General features: G+C 37.4%; 2 protein-coding genes across 2 annotated transcripts; one reads left to right on the top strand and one right to left on the bottom strand.

Annotated features, from left to right (window-relative positions):
• Nucleotides 1-1,728: 1,728 nt before the first annotated feature.
• On the top strand, nucleotides 1,729-11,894 carry UPL5 (ubiquitin protein ligase 5). Its single transcript, XM_059581386.2, has 3 exons — nucleotides 1,729-3,787; nucleotides 6,767-7,356; nucleotides 11,293-11,894. The coding sequence occupies exons 1-3, from the start codon at nucleotides 1,909-1,911 to the stop codon at nucleotides 11,554-11,556; spliced, it is 2,733 nt and encodes a 910-aa protein (XP_059437369.2). The 5' UTR covers nucleotides 1,729-1,908; the 3' UTR covers nucleotides 11,557-11,894.
• A 2,310-nt stretch (nucleotides 11,895-14,204) lies between these two features.
• LOC132171386 (major latex allergen Hev b 5) lies at nucleotides 14,205-15,879 on the bottom strand. The gene is made up of 2 exons (XM_059582692.2): nucleotides 15,743-15,879; nucleotides 14,205-15,001 (listed from the first exon to the last, which is right to left on the bottom strand). Exons 1-2 carry the CDS (start codon nucleotides 15,755-15,757, stop codon nucleotides 14,576-14,578), a joined length of 441 nt encoding a protein of 146 aa, XP_059438675.2. The 5' UTR covers nucleotides 15,758-15,879; the 3' UTR covers nucleotides 14,205-14,575.
• Nucleotides 15,880-17,732: the final 1,853 nt, after the last annotated feature.

The following is a 17,732-nucleotide window of genomic DNA, read 5'->3' as shown; positions in this document are numbered from 1 at the left end:
AACATAAAAAACAAAACAAAACAAAAGAATTGTCGTTGCAAGTTCCACTCCTAAACAACTATCGGCCCATGGACTCAGATGTGCGGCTCTCTGAGCCCAAATCTGAGGAAATCCCGTAGCCCATGTAATTCCCAAGTCACCAAAATACCCCTTCTGAAGATACAAAAACTTTGAGCTATGTTTATGGAAACTTATCAATTGGGTTTAGGGTTTCAGTTCCTTTCAGGCTGAAATTGAAAAAATATTAGTTTTCATTTAGGGTTGTAAATAAACGAGTTCGCTCGGCAACCTGCTCGATACCCGCTTAGTATAACTCGAATTTGAGCTCGATACTGTACAAACTCACTCGTTACTGTAGAAACTCACTCGATTAATAAATGATACATACCTGATTCACTCAAAAAAACTCGATAGGGTCTCGTAAGCTCAGCTCGTTTAAGGCTTAACCGATTCGTTTGCCCAACTTGTTAGCTCGTTCACACACACACGCGCGCGCGCGCACACACACACATATATATATATATTACTTATACAAGTTTAAGTACTTATCATAGTAATTAAGTAATATATGTAATATAAATTACTTAATATTTATATATATACTATAAATAAATGTTTAGAGGTTGTTTTAAAATTCGGATTTGGACTATGTTTATATCATACATTAAAGAATTTAATAGCTTAGCTCGAGTTCGAGTTGAGCCTGGCTCAACTTGAATAGCATTCTTAACGAACTCAAACTTGAGCTCGAGCTCGCTCGATTTTTTAACGAGCCAAGTTTAAACATACATTTCATAACTCGGTTCGAATAAACATCTTCGTAAAGGAGCCAATTTTAAAATTCTAAAACTCGACTCAGCTCGACTCGATTAAAGCCCTGTTAAATAACTCATCCATCCACCTCCTCCTCCAAAAGTTTTTTCAAGCTTTTGTGTTAGACCTTCCTTCTCAACCCACCACTCAGCCAAACCTCTTGTTGAGGGAGAGGGAGAGGGAGAGGGATAGAGAGATGGACAGACAAAGAGGAGAAAACAATAAACGAAGAGAAAAGACTATTGCTAAATTATATTTTATTCCTTCAACATGCCCAAGTAAAAGTTTCCTAGAGCAAAAATGCTACTTTGAAAGCATTTGCAAAAGGGCTGATAAAGTGATATTGCTAAAAATTCTATAAAATTCAATTGCTCTAATTTTAAAGGATCTCGTTAACATTCGACTAGCTAAAGTTTATTTTAATTAGCGTTAATACAAATTATCATTAGTAATCTAATATAAATTAATAATAATTTTAAAAATCACATCAAAAATTGTATTAAAATGAGTAATTAAAATAAACTATTAGACTCTTTGACATAACTTCTTTCACAAGCTTTCCCTTAAAAAAAGGGCAAAAAAAAGAAAAAAAAAAAAAGGAGAACTTCTTTCATAAGCAGCGGATGAATCCTGGTCCATACTAATATACTATAGGCCGCTGCTATGGTATTTACGATGATTTCAGAGTACATAAAAGTTAAAAGCACATTCTTCGACACATGATCGAGAAAGAAAAAAATCGCACGTGGAAATGATACAAATCCGATGGTAGAAAAGGCCCAAAACCCATCAACTAACTAAGCCCCACGAAAATACCATGTAATCCGCCCACACCTAACCAACTCTACAATCATTTTAGCTGAGCTTTTATTTCTCTCTCTATATATAAAATACACAATAGCGTAAGATGACAGTCTTTCTGAAGACGGCTGTGAAACAAAAAGGCCAGACGGCAATTCCGATCAAATCCTCTCTATTATTTCCTCTCTTCGAGAGAGAACTCTCTAGGTTTTCCCCTTGGCTAAGCTTTTCCATGTGCTCTCCTGCACCGTACCTCTGACTACTACTCCACTGGCGGCGGGGGCCCCACCGTAAATGTCTCTCGTGCAAACCTCCACCGTCGATTGCGTCCCCCAGCGCACCGGCCCAACCTCCACCACCACGACCACAACCATCAACGCGATCATCACCGCCGTCGATCAGCCGCGGCTCTCGTCAAAACGCAAACTGGACGACTATGGTGACGACGAGAACGACGACGTTTTCCCCGAGTTTGTCTCCGTCAGAATGAGGAAAGACGAACCCAACGCCGTCCACTCCTCTTCCGACGCACCATCCCACGCCGTCACCGCCACAAACGCCACCACCTCTCAGTTCAATCCTAGGGTTCCCGATGCCCGATCGGCCTCGCGCGCGTGCGCGGCCCAGGCCGAGTTGACTCAGTCCGCGTCGCGGTTACAGTTTTTCATAAGGATGATCTCCGAGGGGAAAACTATGGTAATCCAAGCTTACACGGACGACACCGTGCGATCGGTCCACGAGCGAATCCAATTGCAGACCGGGATTCCGGTACACGAGCAGAGACTGATATACCGAGGAAGGCAGCTCCAGGCGGAGCGATCCCTCGGCGAGTGCAACATCCAAAACGACGCCGGACTGCAATTGGTCGGCCGTATGCGCAGCACGGAGCACCCTCACGCCTGGCAAGTCATCAACGACATCGTTTCAGCGGTGTGCCGTCTCTGCCGAGGCGAACAATTCACTTCGGCAGCGAAATACATTAAAGTCAGGATGACGGACTTCTTTTCAGTGATGCCGAAGGAGGAGGAGCAATTGGCCTCCGGCCATTTACAGATATTCTTGTTGTCTTCCGCTCCGGCGGCGTTGGTGATGCTCTATATGTCGCCGATCAAAGGTAACAAAGACTGTGCGGATAGCTCAATTAGGCATTTTTTGAATTCAAGTCGAAATTCGTTGCCGAAACAGTATCATAATTATTGTGCACCTATAGTTTTAGAGTTTTGTAAGTTGCTTAGAAGAGCTGCAAATGAGGATCCTTTATATTTATCGTGTCGGAGTACACTTGGGTCGTTATTGGAATCGATTGGATCCCCGGAGAGTTCTAAAGGAGTGATTGTGATGCAGGAGATTTTCCCGTTTGTTAGTGAGCTGGCGAGTAGGTTGTCTAAGGACTTAGGTTTGAGTATGGAATCGCCCACAGGCGTTGGGCCACAATTGGGTGATGTTCGCGATTTTGCTGCTTTCTTGCTCCCTCTGCGGACTGCAATCACAGAACAAGTTGGGTTTCGGGGTCCAAATCCTGTGTCGGTGGGTGGTACTGAGCCTAAGCATCCATTGTATGGGGAAGAGATTGAGTTTCTTCATCTTTTGTTTATTGATTTGTTGAAGAGAATGGGGGAATGCCTCCACAAGATGGAGGAGTGCTTGGCTGTAAAACACAAGGGGGAAGGTGAGAATATTTATACTGGTTGGTCTCAATATCTTGCCATATTGAAGGAGCTCTATAGCATTTCCCAACTTTATCAGGGCGCTGAAGAAGAATTTTGGACAGTTCTGAGGCTTGGAAAGTCCTCGCTATGTGCGCTGATTGTCAGATATGCAAAGCGAACTGATGATCATCAGTGGCTTCTTGAGCGAAAGGACGTGACTGATTTTGAATCTAGGAGGCATTTGGGGATGATGATGTTTCCAGAGGTAAAAGAAGACTATGAGGAGCTGCATGAGATGCTCATTGACAGGTCTCAATTGCTTGCGGAATCGTTTGAGTATATAGCACGGGCAGATGCTGAGGCTCTACATGCTGGTCTCTTCATGGAATTCAAAAATGAGGAAGCTACAGGTCCTGGTGTATTGCGGGAGTGGTTTTTTTTGGTATGCCAAGCTATATTTAATCCACAGAACGCGCTCTTTGTGGCATGCCCAAATGATCGTAGAAGGTTTTATCCAAGTCCAGGTAAACTTCAGTTGGCTTTTAATAGATTTTTTTTTTTTTTTTGTTTTGTTTTTTTTTTGGGGGGGTTACTACATGATTAGTGATTGAGCTAAATCTGTTGAAATATGATATGGGGTATAGATTGAAGAATTTGGCACTTAAAAATGAAGATTTGTACACTCCTCCATGCTATGGCTGTGGAGGTGGGGCTGCCACATTCCTTGGTTTTCTAAGGGAAGTAATCCCAATTATTTTTTATGGGGCTGCTGAATCTGAAGTGAGCTTAGTTGATTTCTTAGAACGGTTCTAGTTTATTTACAGTTGTTAAACAGATACTGGTCTATCGAATAGAGTGGCGATTCTTTTTTTTACTGTGGTGTTGTTTTTTGATGATTTATGATGTATAATTCCATAGAACCATATAAAATCATTGTCATACTTATTTGTTAATCTAGGTGATCCTATTGTATACTCCCGGTGTACTTTGGGGCGCCTTTACGCTTTCAATAAAACTGGCTTTTACTTATCAAAAAAAAAAAAAACTTATTTGTTAATCTTCATCTATCTCAGTGGTGTCTGTGAGGAGCTGAGTGTGTTTGACATATATGGTTAGTTTATGGAGAAGTTGGACTTACTACTGGTACTGCAGCCAGGAGACCAAAAACGTATTTGGGATTTGCTTTAAGGAGCTTAAAAAATATTTTTAGTACATAAAAAGTAGGTTTTTTTGGTAAAAAAAAAAAAAAATTCAAAAAGTACTTATTTTGACTTTTTTGCTCTATAAAAAAAAGGCCAAAACACACTTTTGGGAAAAAGCTCTTACTGGCTTTAAAAGCTTTATGTCTCAACCCAATCCCAAACATGCTTTAATTATGGGCATGTTTATGATAAGTTGAATCCTTTTGTATTCATTTTCATTTGCTTAAGTTCTATGGATGATTAGAATCATATGGAGAGTGACGATTATATAAATGTGAGTCCTGTGTAAGTCCTTTATTTTTAGTGCTGGGTGCTATGGTTTTTTATGTTGATGAAGGATTGAAAGATGATAGTGACGACTATTAGAGAGATTCTTAGTATATACTGGTTATGGTATGTTCTAGTTCTTGTATGAGTTGATGTAAACTTGGGGTAGATGATAGATTATTGATACCCAAAAGCGATGCATCAATGTCACGATTTAGGAAAAACGTTGGTTACATTTGCATTATTATCCCAAAATGAGTAATCAAAGTTGTAATTGCAGCTTCGTAGAGTCACTTATATAGCTTCGTCTTATCTAAATAGGAACTAATGTAGGAACTAATGTAGGCTCTAGCACCCATACAATACCTTCATAATCCAATCCACTCACTCAAGGTGAGAATTATTTTTTTGGGTTATCACAATCTCCTTTACTAAAATCCTTAACGTTCACATTAGGGCTTACATCATGCCATATTGCCCCAATGCAACTTGGTGTTACTAGATTGATTTTGATATCATTTGTCATAACTCTGGAAAAACACTAGTCACATCTTTGTTATTAGTAGTGGTTTTTGCTTTTAATGATATTTTAATTATTTATTGAAAAAAGAAGAAGAGAGAGATGAAGGCTTTGTGGAGGTTGGTAGTCGAGGCAAAATATGATAGTATGAGCAGAGGTTGGTGTTTTAAGGAGGCAGAGGGACCCTATGAAGTTGGAGTGTGGAAACAAACTTATTAGGAGGGGGTGAGGAGTTTTTTCGATATTTGTCATATACGAAGTAGATGGAACTAAGATTAGGTTTTGACATGATATATGATGTGTGGATCAACCACTAAAGGAATTTTTTCCAGAGTTGTTTAGTGTTGCTCATTGTAAGGAGGCGTTGGTTGTGGATAAGGAGTTTTCCAATGGAAATATTCAGTGAAATATATCTTTTAAGATCTGTACATGATTGGGAGGTAGATTTGGTGATTGTGTTTTTTGATTTGTTGTACTCCCTCAAATTGAGACAAGGTGGTGAGGATAGTATTTGGTTATCCAGTTTGAGGGTTTCATCATTTGGAAGAGTATTAGGAAAGTCAATGTTCCATTGAGAGTGAGTTTTTTTGTGTGGATAGCGGCTCTTGGTAAACCTGATGAAAAAAAAAAAATAGTAGTGGAATGGTATTGCATATGTAAGAGGAGTGGGAAATCCATTGATCATCTTCTTCTAACTTTATATATGGACAATGAGGGTGGTGTTCTAGTGATCTTGTTGGGGCATGTGGAGCCCTATGCCATTAGAACATCCTGGTCAAATTGCTTTATATATGGATTGGCGTGTATACTATTCAACATTTCTCTAACTTTTATAACTTTGTGGATTTCTCTTATTTTAATCATTAATGGGGATTATCTCTTGTATACATCTTGTGTATTAGGTTACCCTCTACACTTATTAATGATATACGTTAGTTATTAATTAAAAAAAAAGGAAGTTATAGTTGAAGCTCCCTAGAGGTTCAATTACATGATAGTACATGGAATGTAAAAACATAGAAAAAAAATTCTAAAATTAATGTAGAATGGAAGGTTATCATGATGAAGATTATGTGCTTTCAATTCCAATACAGCTACCTTAAGTACTGAAAATTTTCATGGAAGGTCAACATCACAATGGCATGGGTACTCTAGATAGATGCATGGTACAAACTAACTACAGAATCATTGACTGTGAATGAGACCGTATTGACCCCTTTCCACATGCAAAGCTATTATTTCTGGAACAAGCTGTTCGATATTGTGATATCAGTTCAATCACAGGGTAACTGACATGGAATCTGTTTGGTATTGCTCTGTTTTTGGAAGTTGTATCATCATGCAGAATTTCCTTGCTTTTTAGCTTTCTGGATTATGCTTCTATTTCTGCTTGAATGTTCAAGACTTCTTAAATTATTTCATGTTCTGTTTTAGTAAGTAATTTTTTTGGAGGCAAAGAATCCCTTTTTCCAAAGAGAATTATGATCGGTTTATGCATTGTCTTGTGTGTGCAGCATCTAAGGTGGATCCCTTGCACCTTGACTATTTCAAGTTCTCTGGTCGGGTAATTGCATTAGCTTTGATGCACAAAGTGCAAGTAGGCATTGTCTTTGATCGTGCCTTCTTCTTGCAATTAGCTGGAAAGTACATTTCCTTGGAAGATATAAAGGATACAGATCCATGCTTGTATAATAGCTGCAAGCAGATTCTGGAGATGGATTCTGATTTTATTGACGCAGATGCATTAGGACTAACATTTGTTAGAGAAGTTGAGGAGTTAGGATCCAGAAGAGTTGTAGAGCTTTGCCAGGGTGGGAAAAGTATTGTTGTGAACAGCAAGAACAGAGAAGAATATGTTAGACTTCTTATTGAGCATCGCTTTGTCACATCTATCTCAGAACAGGTATCACATTTTGCTCAAGGTTTTGGTGATATTCTTTGCAACTCTGGGCTCCAGAAGTTCTTTTTCCAAAGTTTAGAGCTGGAAGATCTTGATTGGATGCTTTATGGAAGTGAAACTGCTCTCGGTGTTGATGATTGGAAGGCACATACCGAGTACAATGGCTACAAAGAAACAGATCCTCAGATATTCTGGTTCTGGAAGGTAATTGCTTGCAGGATTTTACTTTTATGAACTCTACATTGGTTTCTTTGAAAGTCTACATAGTCTTGTCTCTTGTGTTTCCAGATTTTCTGTTAATTTATTTAAGCAAATGCTAAGATTAGTTCCTGTACTTTGTATTGTGGGCTGCTTTTTGGGTGAAGTCTTCTTTGTGGGGAAGGCTAAATGCCTTTTTGTGCCCTGCCAGACCACTCCTTGTTTATCAAGAGATCCACTAATTATCATCTACCACCCTTTCTTTCGTCTTGCTTAATGTTATGAAACATTTCTTTTAATGCTGGGTATGATGCGAAATGCAGCAGCAAGAGTTAATTAGGTCCTTTAATTTTATTTAGGTTTTAATTGAGTTATTAATTTATGTTTTATTTTATTTTTATGAGTCGATTATTATTGTAATTCAATAAAAGGACATTGCCGTTGTCCTAGGTTATGTTATGTTAGGTTAGGTTATATTAGGTAAGTTAATAAATGGGCGTTGCCCTAAGGTTAGGATTAGGGTTTTGTCTTTAGTCTATTTAAGCATAATTTTCTTTTGTATTTAGCTGCTTTTGATGCATAATTTTATGGACATGGTTTTGTCTTCTTCTCCCCCCTGATTTTCCCTCTCTTTCCCGTGCTTCTCTCTTCTTTTCTCTCTTTCACTCTCTGGATTTGTCCTGCATCTGGGTACCTTTGAATGCCTATAATACCTTGACCATTGTGTATGGCTTAAACAGGATGAATTTATTTGTTGTAATTTGCGCGTGGATATGCTAATATTTGTAGTGCTGTATAATAATGGAAGTTAGAAGCTAAATCAATATGATTATAATTGATTCTTGCATGGTTAGAGTTTGATGAGATGAATAATAATCACAATCTATATTAGGAAATTTAGGGAGGTACTTTGATTCTATATACAACATTTTTACGTACCTTCTTTAGGTCATGTCGTTGAGTTGGAGGTGCCATTGTTGAGGCCATTTGCGGTTGAAGTAGGGCATGATTAATGAGGTTGAGAAGTACTTCTAGAAAATCATGTGTGACATTTTTGAGCAAAAAAAATCTCTTACGCAGAAGTCTGCGAGGAAGTTTTTCTTAATCATATTTGTAGGTACTTTTTGTTGGGTTAGTTGGTTGTGTTAGATTGGCTCCTTAAGAGGTTAACTATATGATGGACTTGATGAATGAGTTGTGGTTTGCTATAGCCTGGAGATGGTAGATCACCTTGGAACCATTGTTCTTTGCCTATCACATCTGAGCTTCTTGTTATGCCAATGGGATGACTTGGGGACCTTCAGTTCATCCTATCTTGATGGAGAAAATTGGGAAGAATGACTACCTGAACCTTTTTTATTTTTTAAGTATTGGGAAGTTTACTTTTTAAAGATTGAAACTATTAAAGGTGGTACCTTAGGCTAATGGCCATTGGCTAAATGGCATCTCCACCCCCATAAGAATGGGGGTGTTGGGTCCAATCATGGGATTATGTCCCATGGGTGTGTGAGGTTCTTACGAATAAAAAAAAGGGGTCAAAATATGTCAAAGAAGTTTTAAAGAGGCTTTAGTGGCACCCTTACCCTGTTTTATTGTTACTAAGTGAATGATAATTATTGATTTGTCAGTTTTTCTTTACAAGTTCTTATTATTCTGTGCGATATGACATGTTAATACCATATACTGATTTCACAATATTAAAACATGTCTCATGTGAATCAAATATTAGGAAACTAATAGAAAATATAGAGAACATTGTGATTATATGGCTTAAAGTGGCAGTCAGGTTAAGGATGTGTACAGAAAAGGTCTACCACATCAACAATTGTCATTCACATTGTGACAGTAAGAGAATTTTAAGGACCAAAATCATACTTTTACCAAAAATAACAAATATAAAAAAAGAAAATGAAGAAAGAAAGGGGTGTCTTAGAGAGAGAGAGATCAAAGATGCTATGAGAAAGATGATCACAATATAGACTGATGTTCTTTCAATTGAAGCTTGTGTGAACAATATGGTGGTATTGGACCAAGTTTAGATTGTGCCAGGAAGATGGATTGGATCTTATTGAGGTGATTGGTGTGAGAGGTACAGAAATAAAGACCTCCTTATGCTCTGTGTTGGCACAAGAGGCACGTGATACAGTTCTTAAGAGTTGTAGTAGTGTGAGTTTTGAGAAGAATAGTGATCAAGCTGACTACCTCTATCATGTTTGGGTGAAAGACGAGGAAGTCATTTTCTTTTTACTCAATTTTCGATAATTGGAAGATCATTGAAGAAGAGGTAGTCCCATGGTATACGAGATGATGGAACTGAACAGAGAGAAATGCTTTTGAATTAGTGAAATCTTATGGATGCCTAGAGTACCATATCACTTTCATGGATTTGACTTATGTAGCAGCACCTCACAATGTGATGCCTTGAACGCCATATTCCAATTGTGGATTGTGATTATATGGTCATATTACCCTTTCAAGTTGATATATCCATTAACATCAACTTGAATTTAAGGTTTGATGACAAAATGGTCCGAGATGAAAATATTCATAAAAAAAGGGTCCTCGATGAAAATCCAAGTACATTGTAAGATTTTCATTAGAGTATTGTTATATACCATACTTTTACCCCACTTTGCTAACAACCTAACTCACGTGCCTACCGTAAGATAATTAAGCCTTTGATGTGCCTGATGACAAGGCAGTAGCATTTGTTCCAAATAATTCTTTCTCAATTTAGTGTATAAGAAGATGTCAAATGACCTGTGTTTAGCACACTTTAGGCCAAACAGTCAACGAATGTTGAACTCAAAGTAGCTGGAGTTGTCTCTATTTATTGACCAATATTAAAGTTATATCCATTGAAATGCATTAGATGTTTGTGGTGTGGAAAAACACTAGGATGGGGTTGGTGATTTCTCTAGATTTGTGAGTTTTGAGGTGCGATGGGTTCAAAATCAGTTTTAGCATGATGTTTGGTGTGCAAATCAGACACTGAAGGCATCTTTTTTGGTGTTGTTTAGTATTGCCCGCTATGAGGAAGCCCCGGTAGCAGATTATGTGCAGTTTTCTAAAGACTCTTTATAGTGGAATATTACCTATATCAGATTAGTGTATGATTGGGAGGTGGACTTGGTCACCTCTTTCTTTAATCTTCTGTATTCCCTCAGGTTGAGACCAGGTGTTGAGGATAAAATTTGTCAGATCTCTTCCGAAAGGCGGACGTTCGAGGTGAAATCTTTTTATCATGCGCTTTGCTGGCTCTCCCTTTCCTTGGAAGAGCCTTGGAGAAATGAGGCTCCTTCGAGAATGGTGTTTTGTGTGGACAACAACATTAGGGAAGATTTCGATTATGGATAACCTGAGAAAGAGGTATGTTATATTGATGGATTTGTGCTACATGTGCAAGAAGGGCGTGAAATCCATTGCTCATTTGCTTCTCCACTGAGAAGAGATTTGTGGGTTTCGATTTTGTCTTTTTGGGATAAAGTAGCCAAAGGGTGGTGGAGTTATTGGCTGTTCGGAGAAGATCAATTTGGTAGCCTTTGTAAAATAGAAGTTTGGAAGACGGTTCTCTTGTGCATAACCGATATCTAAAGAGAACACAATGCTCGAAATTTTGAAGATTGTGAGAGGACAGTGATAGAGTTAAAAGCTATTATGTTTAAATTTCTTTATGTTTGGATGACTGTTCTTGCTTTCTAGTTTAGATTTTCTAGATTTGTGTTGTTTTCTTCTTCCTAATTGGTTGCCTTTCTTGTATACTTTGTGTACTTTTTATGTAAAGCAATATAGGGAAATGGCTTTTTTAGTAAAGCAAAATACTTCATGTGTAGTTGGATTGCACTGATTAACTTATTAAAATAAAAGAAAGGAGAAATGCATTAGGTGTTGCCAATTTGTTATGATGGTTATTATCATCTCATGCTTAAAAAAAAATTGCAGATTGTTGGAGGGATGTCTGCAGAGCAGAGAAAGATTCTTCTCTTTTTCTGGACCTCAATCAAGTATTTACCAGTGGAAGGTTTCCGCGGTTTGGCTTCCCGGCTTTATATATACAGGTCAGCAGAGCCTCATGATCGACTGCCTTCATCTCACACATGCTTTTACAGGCTCTGTTTCCCATCATATCCATCAATGGCTGTCATGCAAGATCGCCTTCACCTTATCACCCAAGAACATGTAGGCTGCAGCTTTGGTACTTGGTGAAATTTCTACATCTGCATCCGGGTGAAAAGCGTTTTTGACTGCACATACCACAAGATGTATTCAGCTTGTACAGAGATTATAGGATAATTGCGTTTCTCATTAGACTATGTAAGAAGCTGCTGCTATAGTTATCTTTATCTTTGCTTGAAGATTCCAATGTCATTGCTCTTTTTGTCTACTGTTTGTATAGCTATAGTATAAATAAAGCAGGGGGGCAGGAAAAAAGAAATCTCTCTGCTTCCATGGACTTCTTTCTAGTATTAGATATTGGCTTATCATGACATGTAAAAACACAGGGATTACGCAATGACATGCAGGTCTGTCTCCTCTTTAATATTTTTCTGATTTTGTTAGTGTATGAATTGTTTTTAGATTTTTGTTTTAATTTAGAAAATATTTAGGAAGTAGAGACTATAGCCATAATGAATGCACCATTTCACTTCTTGTTCTTCTGCAGATGCAATGGGTAATTAGTATAGGAGAGCAGCGACTACGTCTCAATTGTCAAGCATCAATCAGCATTAAGGGAAGAGTATCAATTGTAATCACTCCTGCGGTGAATTTCATTCAACTTTTGTGTTGCTTCCTGTCAGAATTACCAAAAACAATTGCCTTTAAAAGCTTGGAAAAATAATTTATTTCTTAAAGGTACTTTCTATTGTTAACAGATCTCTCCTCTATTTGTAAAGAGAGGAACTCACATCTCTACTAGTAGAGATCTCCTTTCTCCCCTAGTAGGAGCCCTTTACTCCCTTATGTATGCCCATAAGGAGGAGGCTTCCTGCCTCCTTTCCTTCCCGTCCCCGTCTCACCTGTCTCATTCTCTCTCTTTCTCCTCCTTTTGTTTTGTCATTTTTGAAAGCTAACTGTACAGCCATCCACCCATGCGTCCCCACCACCGCCATCGGTCCCTCTCTGACTCTCCTGCCCTCTACCCAATTTTGCGGTCAATTTTCAGTTCTTTTATGATTTTCTTGAACTCTATATTGACCTTATCGGTGTGTTTGTTGGGGGTCCCCTACCTCCTTATCTTCTTATTTTACTTTTAATGACTTTTATATTACCAAAAAAAAAAAAAAAAAGCTGTTAATTAAGTCGACAAATTAACTGGTATTTAGTTGGTAATGCCAAAGATAGCATTGCCACTAAAAGCTAAGTCGACAACTTATTTTTGAAGGGGAAAATTTTTCGTGTTAATTAAAATTTAGAAGGCAGCCAGGTTGCTTTAGATGACCTTTCGGCTTATGAAAATGTCTAAACTGTTTACCGAGGCAACATACTCTTGTATAAAGACGTTGGGTAAGAGAGTGTCAAATTTATTTTAAGGAACCTAACCTTTAAATATCATAACTTTGCACTCGGTCCTCTTTATCGGTTGAAGAATATTGTTTAAAAAAATTTCATATATATTTCTGAGATCTATGAGTTGAAAAATAGACAAAAATGATGCAAAAAGAGAGAGGAATACATCGAGACTCCGAAAGAGCATCTTGGGTAACATTTTTTCTTTGATGATTATCTTTCTCTGCACCAATCTTGGTGTTCATTTCAACAGATTAATCTTTGAACTTCTTTCATGTCCTGCTTTGCCTAATTGATAGACAGAGCATGGAATCATTTCAATTGCTTAAGAACTTCTTTTCCATTAGTTTTTTTCTTGCAGGTGGCACCAGCATTGCCGGAGAATGAGACAACTAAGGTGTCAAGCCTGAAGAGAACCTAGAAGGGGTTGTGGCCTAACTCGAATCCAATGCCATTTGTTGTCCAAAAAAGTGGGGGTAGGGGTAATAACATATAAGGGGCTATGAGAGGAGATCTGTTTGAGAAGAGCTCTCATGTCTGAGTGGGCTTTTATTCGAGTAGCCCCCTGCTTGGACGGAGCTCTCTTGCTCTCACATACTCCTGTCTAAAGAGGAGGGTACATAGATAATAATAAATAGGGACGAAACCATAAATTTTAATTGGGAGTGCCAAAGCATGAAGACAATAACTCTACAGCCAAGGGTCTCATAGTAGTATTGAAGCTTCTCTTCTATTGTGTTTTTTTTTTTTTTTTTTCTCTCAATTTTTTGGTGTTTCTCGGTTGTCTAGGTTTTCTTTTCTTTTCTTTCTTTTTTTTTTATTTTTTATTTTTTATTTTTGGGTGGTTTCTGAGGAACTAAGAACTACTATTGTTATCAAATAACAATTAGAAGACATTGTAGTATGCAATCAATTGACTTAAGATACCTGAATGAAAAAAAGAAAAAAAAAATTGACTTAAGATACCTAAAACACCTTGAGGTGTTATCTATGCAACATTTTACTTCCCATTCCTCGAAGGAGACAATGTATAATTGATGTAGGAGCTGTCCACATCAAATTTTAAACATATTCTTGATAAATTGCATGGATTAGGATAAATTTTAATTATTTAATTTGAAAAACGCTAGTCACATCTGTATTATTATTTTAAAATGGTGATTAGCAAAGTTACAATTGAAACTATCTATAATAGCTTATAAAGCTCGATCTCACATAGTAATAAACTAATATGTGACATAATACTCGTGAGCTCTTTCATAATCCATTCACTCGCTGTGGACTAATCATTTTCTCAATATATTTAGATCAAGAATATGCATCATATTATTAAAACAAAAGAAAACAAAAATAACAGTAATATCATTATTCAAATCTAGAGATCACATCTCATATCACACCATATCAAACTCACCTGAACCCTCCTGGAACCAACATCCACACCCTCCCCCCCCCCCCGCCAAGCACATGACTTCATCCTTTCATATGTAAAGCACCCAGAGTTTCTCCCATCTATGCACCATTACAAATATTAGGCAAGTGGAAGAATGCTGGAGTGGATCCAAGTGCTTACATTGACAAAGCTTGGAAATTTCAAACCCATCCAAAGACTAATTACCTTAATCATAATCATAATTAAACTAAATAAATAGAAGAAAATAGCAGACCAACTAAAACCCTCCTTTCCTCTCCTCTAGCTTCACATCATTCAACAGAACTACTCCTCAGTCTTCTCAACTGGAACTTCAGTGCTAGCTTCTTCTGCTGCTTCAGCTGGCTTCTCTTCCTCAGCTGGTTTCTCTACCTCAGCTGGGGCTGCTGGAGCCTCAGTGGCTTCGGTAGTCTCTCCTTTGGGCTCCTCTGCAGCAGGCTCTGCTTTCACTTCTTGAGTCTCCTCTTCTTTCTTCTCTACTGCAGGCTCCTCTGCCTCAACCTTGGCTTCTTCTGTCACCTCCTTGGTCTCAACTTCAACAGGAGCTTCAGGTTCTGCAGCCGCAGGTTGCTCTGCTGCTGGGGCTTCAGGTGTTGCTTCTTTTGGTTCTTCAGTGGCTGGCTCTGGGACAGTGGGTGCTGCCACTATCTCCTCAGTCTTGGTCACCTCAGTTTTCTCGTTCTCTGGGAATGCTATTGGAGCCGATGCAACCTGCTTAAATGAACAAACCAATGAAAAATAAATTCTTAAAAACAACTTTAAAAAAAAGATTTCATGCTTTGTTGATCACCAATCAGTTGCACTCCTTTATACAAAACTGAACAGAATCGAAAGTTTTAGGATCAATGCATTGAAGAAAAAGATATAAAGTAACCAAAAAATATGAAAAACAAACACTACAACATAAAATTTTCCATACCGATTCTTTGTTATATAGTTATCAAATGAGGTAACAATCCAAAAAACAAGTATTGATCAGACCGATACTCTGCTATCAAGGTTGATGATTTGATCTATCAAAATAATAGATTTAGTTTGAGATCAAGTTAGTGCCATAGCACATGTTCTATTATCATATAAGATCACACAATACTAGCTGAAGATGGATTGATCCATCACTTGTGAAAGAGCTAGAGTGTTTTCAGTAACATACCAAAAGATTGGATTTTTTTTTTTCATTTTTTGTCTGATCATAATATAAGCAAGGAAAATCATTTGGATCAACCGGTCAGGTTGATCAGATATTATAGAAATAGACAAGGGACTCATCTATCGTCTGAGATAGTATCATAAATGGAAATCTGCAATGGGATTGTTGGAAAAAACAAATAGGACTCCACAAATACTTTGAGCACTGTCAAAGGTGGAATTGCAGAACGATCTATCAGAAACCGGATGCAAATGGGTAAACAACATAAGCAAAAGTGAAATATTATGAGTCGATCAATATACCTCGACAGTGGCCATTTGGGATTGAAAGGAAAGTGAAAAAGAAGTTGAACAGAGAATGGAAAGAGGTGAAATATATGAGTAAAAGAAAGCAGTGAGAAAGAGCAATTGTGAGTGAGGTGAGGAGCTGATCAAAGTGAGAGAGCTATATATAGAGCCAGAGGAGTGAGAGAGCCTAAAGAATCTTTGCAAGAAGACACCTCATGTCACTGACACTAATTAAAGGACATCAAGCAGTCTAGCTGTATGTTTTTTCCTTTGTATTTTTAATGAATTAAAGTAGTTTTTTTTTCTTCTATTTGATCACTTTAATTTTAAACCATAGTTGTAAATATCAAATGGTGGAGGCCATATGTGATCTCTGTATCATATCTTATAAGTGGGTTTCTCTGTGTTTTGTGCAGTGGGGCATGCAGGTAGGTTGGCTGTATCATGGCTTCATGTTCTTGCTGTTATTTCTTTCCCATTGTTTTTGTCTTAATATTGACCCACCATAAATAACCTTACCTTTACAATTGTCCCAAAAAAATTAAATCATTTGAGTACATGGAGAGTTATAAACTTAAGTAGATACAAATTCTTCTACTTGGATTGTTTAATTTTTTTTTTTCACTGCAAGGCATAAAACCAGCATAATAGTCCAGAGTGTTCATTATAGGTTATGTTTGGCAAGAGACCGGACTGGAGAGAGGACTCATGACCCAAAATCCAAATTTTTTTTTACACGTTTTATCTCAAAATCAACTCCAACATTCTTATTTTTTATATCAAATCAATCATTTTTATTACTATTCAAATAAAAAAAATCACTACAAAACAAAAATTTTCACATTTTTACTTTTTTCTCTCACATCAATCAAATCTACTACAGTACCGATTCACTTCTAAAGTCTATTCTATTACCAAACATAGCCTATATAAATTTAGGGTTGTAATCAAGCCGAATCGAGCAAAATAGAATTGATTAACATGTACAAATTCAAAAAAAAAAAAAAAAAAAAAAGAAGAAGAAATTATATGAAAAGATTGTTCTTGGTTTTAAAAGCAACAAAAAATGAAAAGAAAAGAGAAAGATGGGGCTTCTGTAATTGTCAAAAAATTAGGAGCAACTTTCACTTTAGTAGTCACTTTTTTTTGTTGGTTTAACTTCAATCGTTTACGACCATTTTTTTTTTAAAAGGTTTTCATTCACACAATCAATCACAACACACCACTCTTTCTCAAAAACCAAACACATTCCATGATTGATGTAATGGACATGAGCCAAACAAAAGCCAACAATGGCTCGTAAGGGCGGTGGCCAAAGTGATGGGGCCCTTGCATCACCAACTGCGATCATTGCCGTCTATTGAGCCCCACACAAATTTGAAATGCTATCGTGGCCAACTTTTCCTTCCTTGATCCACCCCCTTGCTCCTACCTTTGGGAACCGACCCTCTCCAAAAGATGAACCTCCCTGGGCCCACTTGTAGATGCTTTCCAGGTCGGACTCTCGTGACTCGGGACCCACTTGCAGCCGTCTTATTTGCCACGCCGGATCACAGTCACTTCCTCTGCTCATCACCTTGGAAACCCAACATGTTACCAACCATACCCCCACTATTGCCTTCCAAATTATACACATTTCAAGGCCATTTTCGGTATTTTAATTCCTCATATACTTTTTAATGATCTAAAAGGACGATCTTGGTAATGAATTTAGTTGATTTTAATCCCAACAATCTCGATGTGATATAAAGGTAATTAAAGTTTTAAGTATTCATGATTTTATATTGTTTGTTATGATTGGATTTTCAGCCGGAAAATGTCAAGTGTTTTTTTGTTTTTATTTGAATATTACTTTTTTAAAATCGAGCAAAAAAAATAAGGGCTAGTTCTTTTTTTTTTTTTTTTAATAATATCTACTTAAAACAAAGAGAACACTAAAATAACACATAGCATTTCTCTTTTCAACCGTTTGCCCGTAAATTTGAATAAAAATTATTAAAAAAAC

This window comes from Corylus avellana, chromosome 1 (assembly GCF_965113065.1).
Source record: "Corylus avellana chromosome 1, dhCorAvel1.hap1.2, whole genome shotgun sequence".
In the NCBI taxonomy this organism is placed as follows: Eukaryota; Viridiplantae; Streptophyta; class Magnoliopsida; order Fagales; family Betulaceae; genus Corylus; species Corylus avellana.
This window is presented reverse-complemented; position numbering and strand designations above follow the sequence as displayed.

Coding starts and splice junctions, on each gene's coding strand:
- UPL5 (XM_059581386.2), top strand. CDS start 1,909: ATGTCTCTCGTGCAAACCTCCACCGTCGATTGCGTCCCCCAGCGCACC. Junction 3,788..6,766: donor AAGGTTTTATCCAAGTCCAG/GTAAACTTCAGT, acceptor TTGTGTGTGCAG/CATCTAAGGTGGATCCCTTG. Junction 7,357..11,292: donor AGATATTCTGGTTCTGGAAG/GTAATTGCTTGC, acceptor AAAAAATTGCAG/ATTGTTGGAGGGATGTCTGC.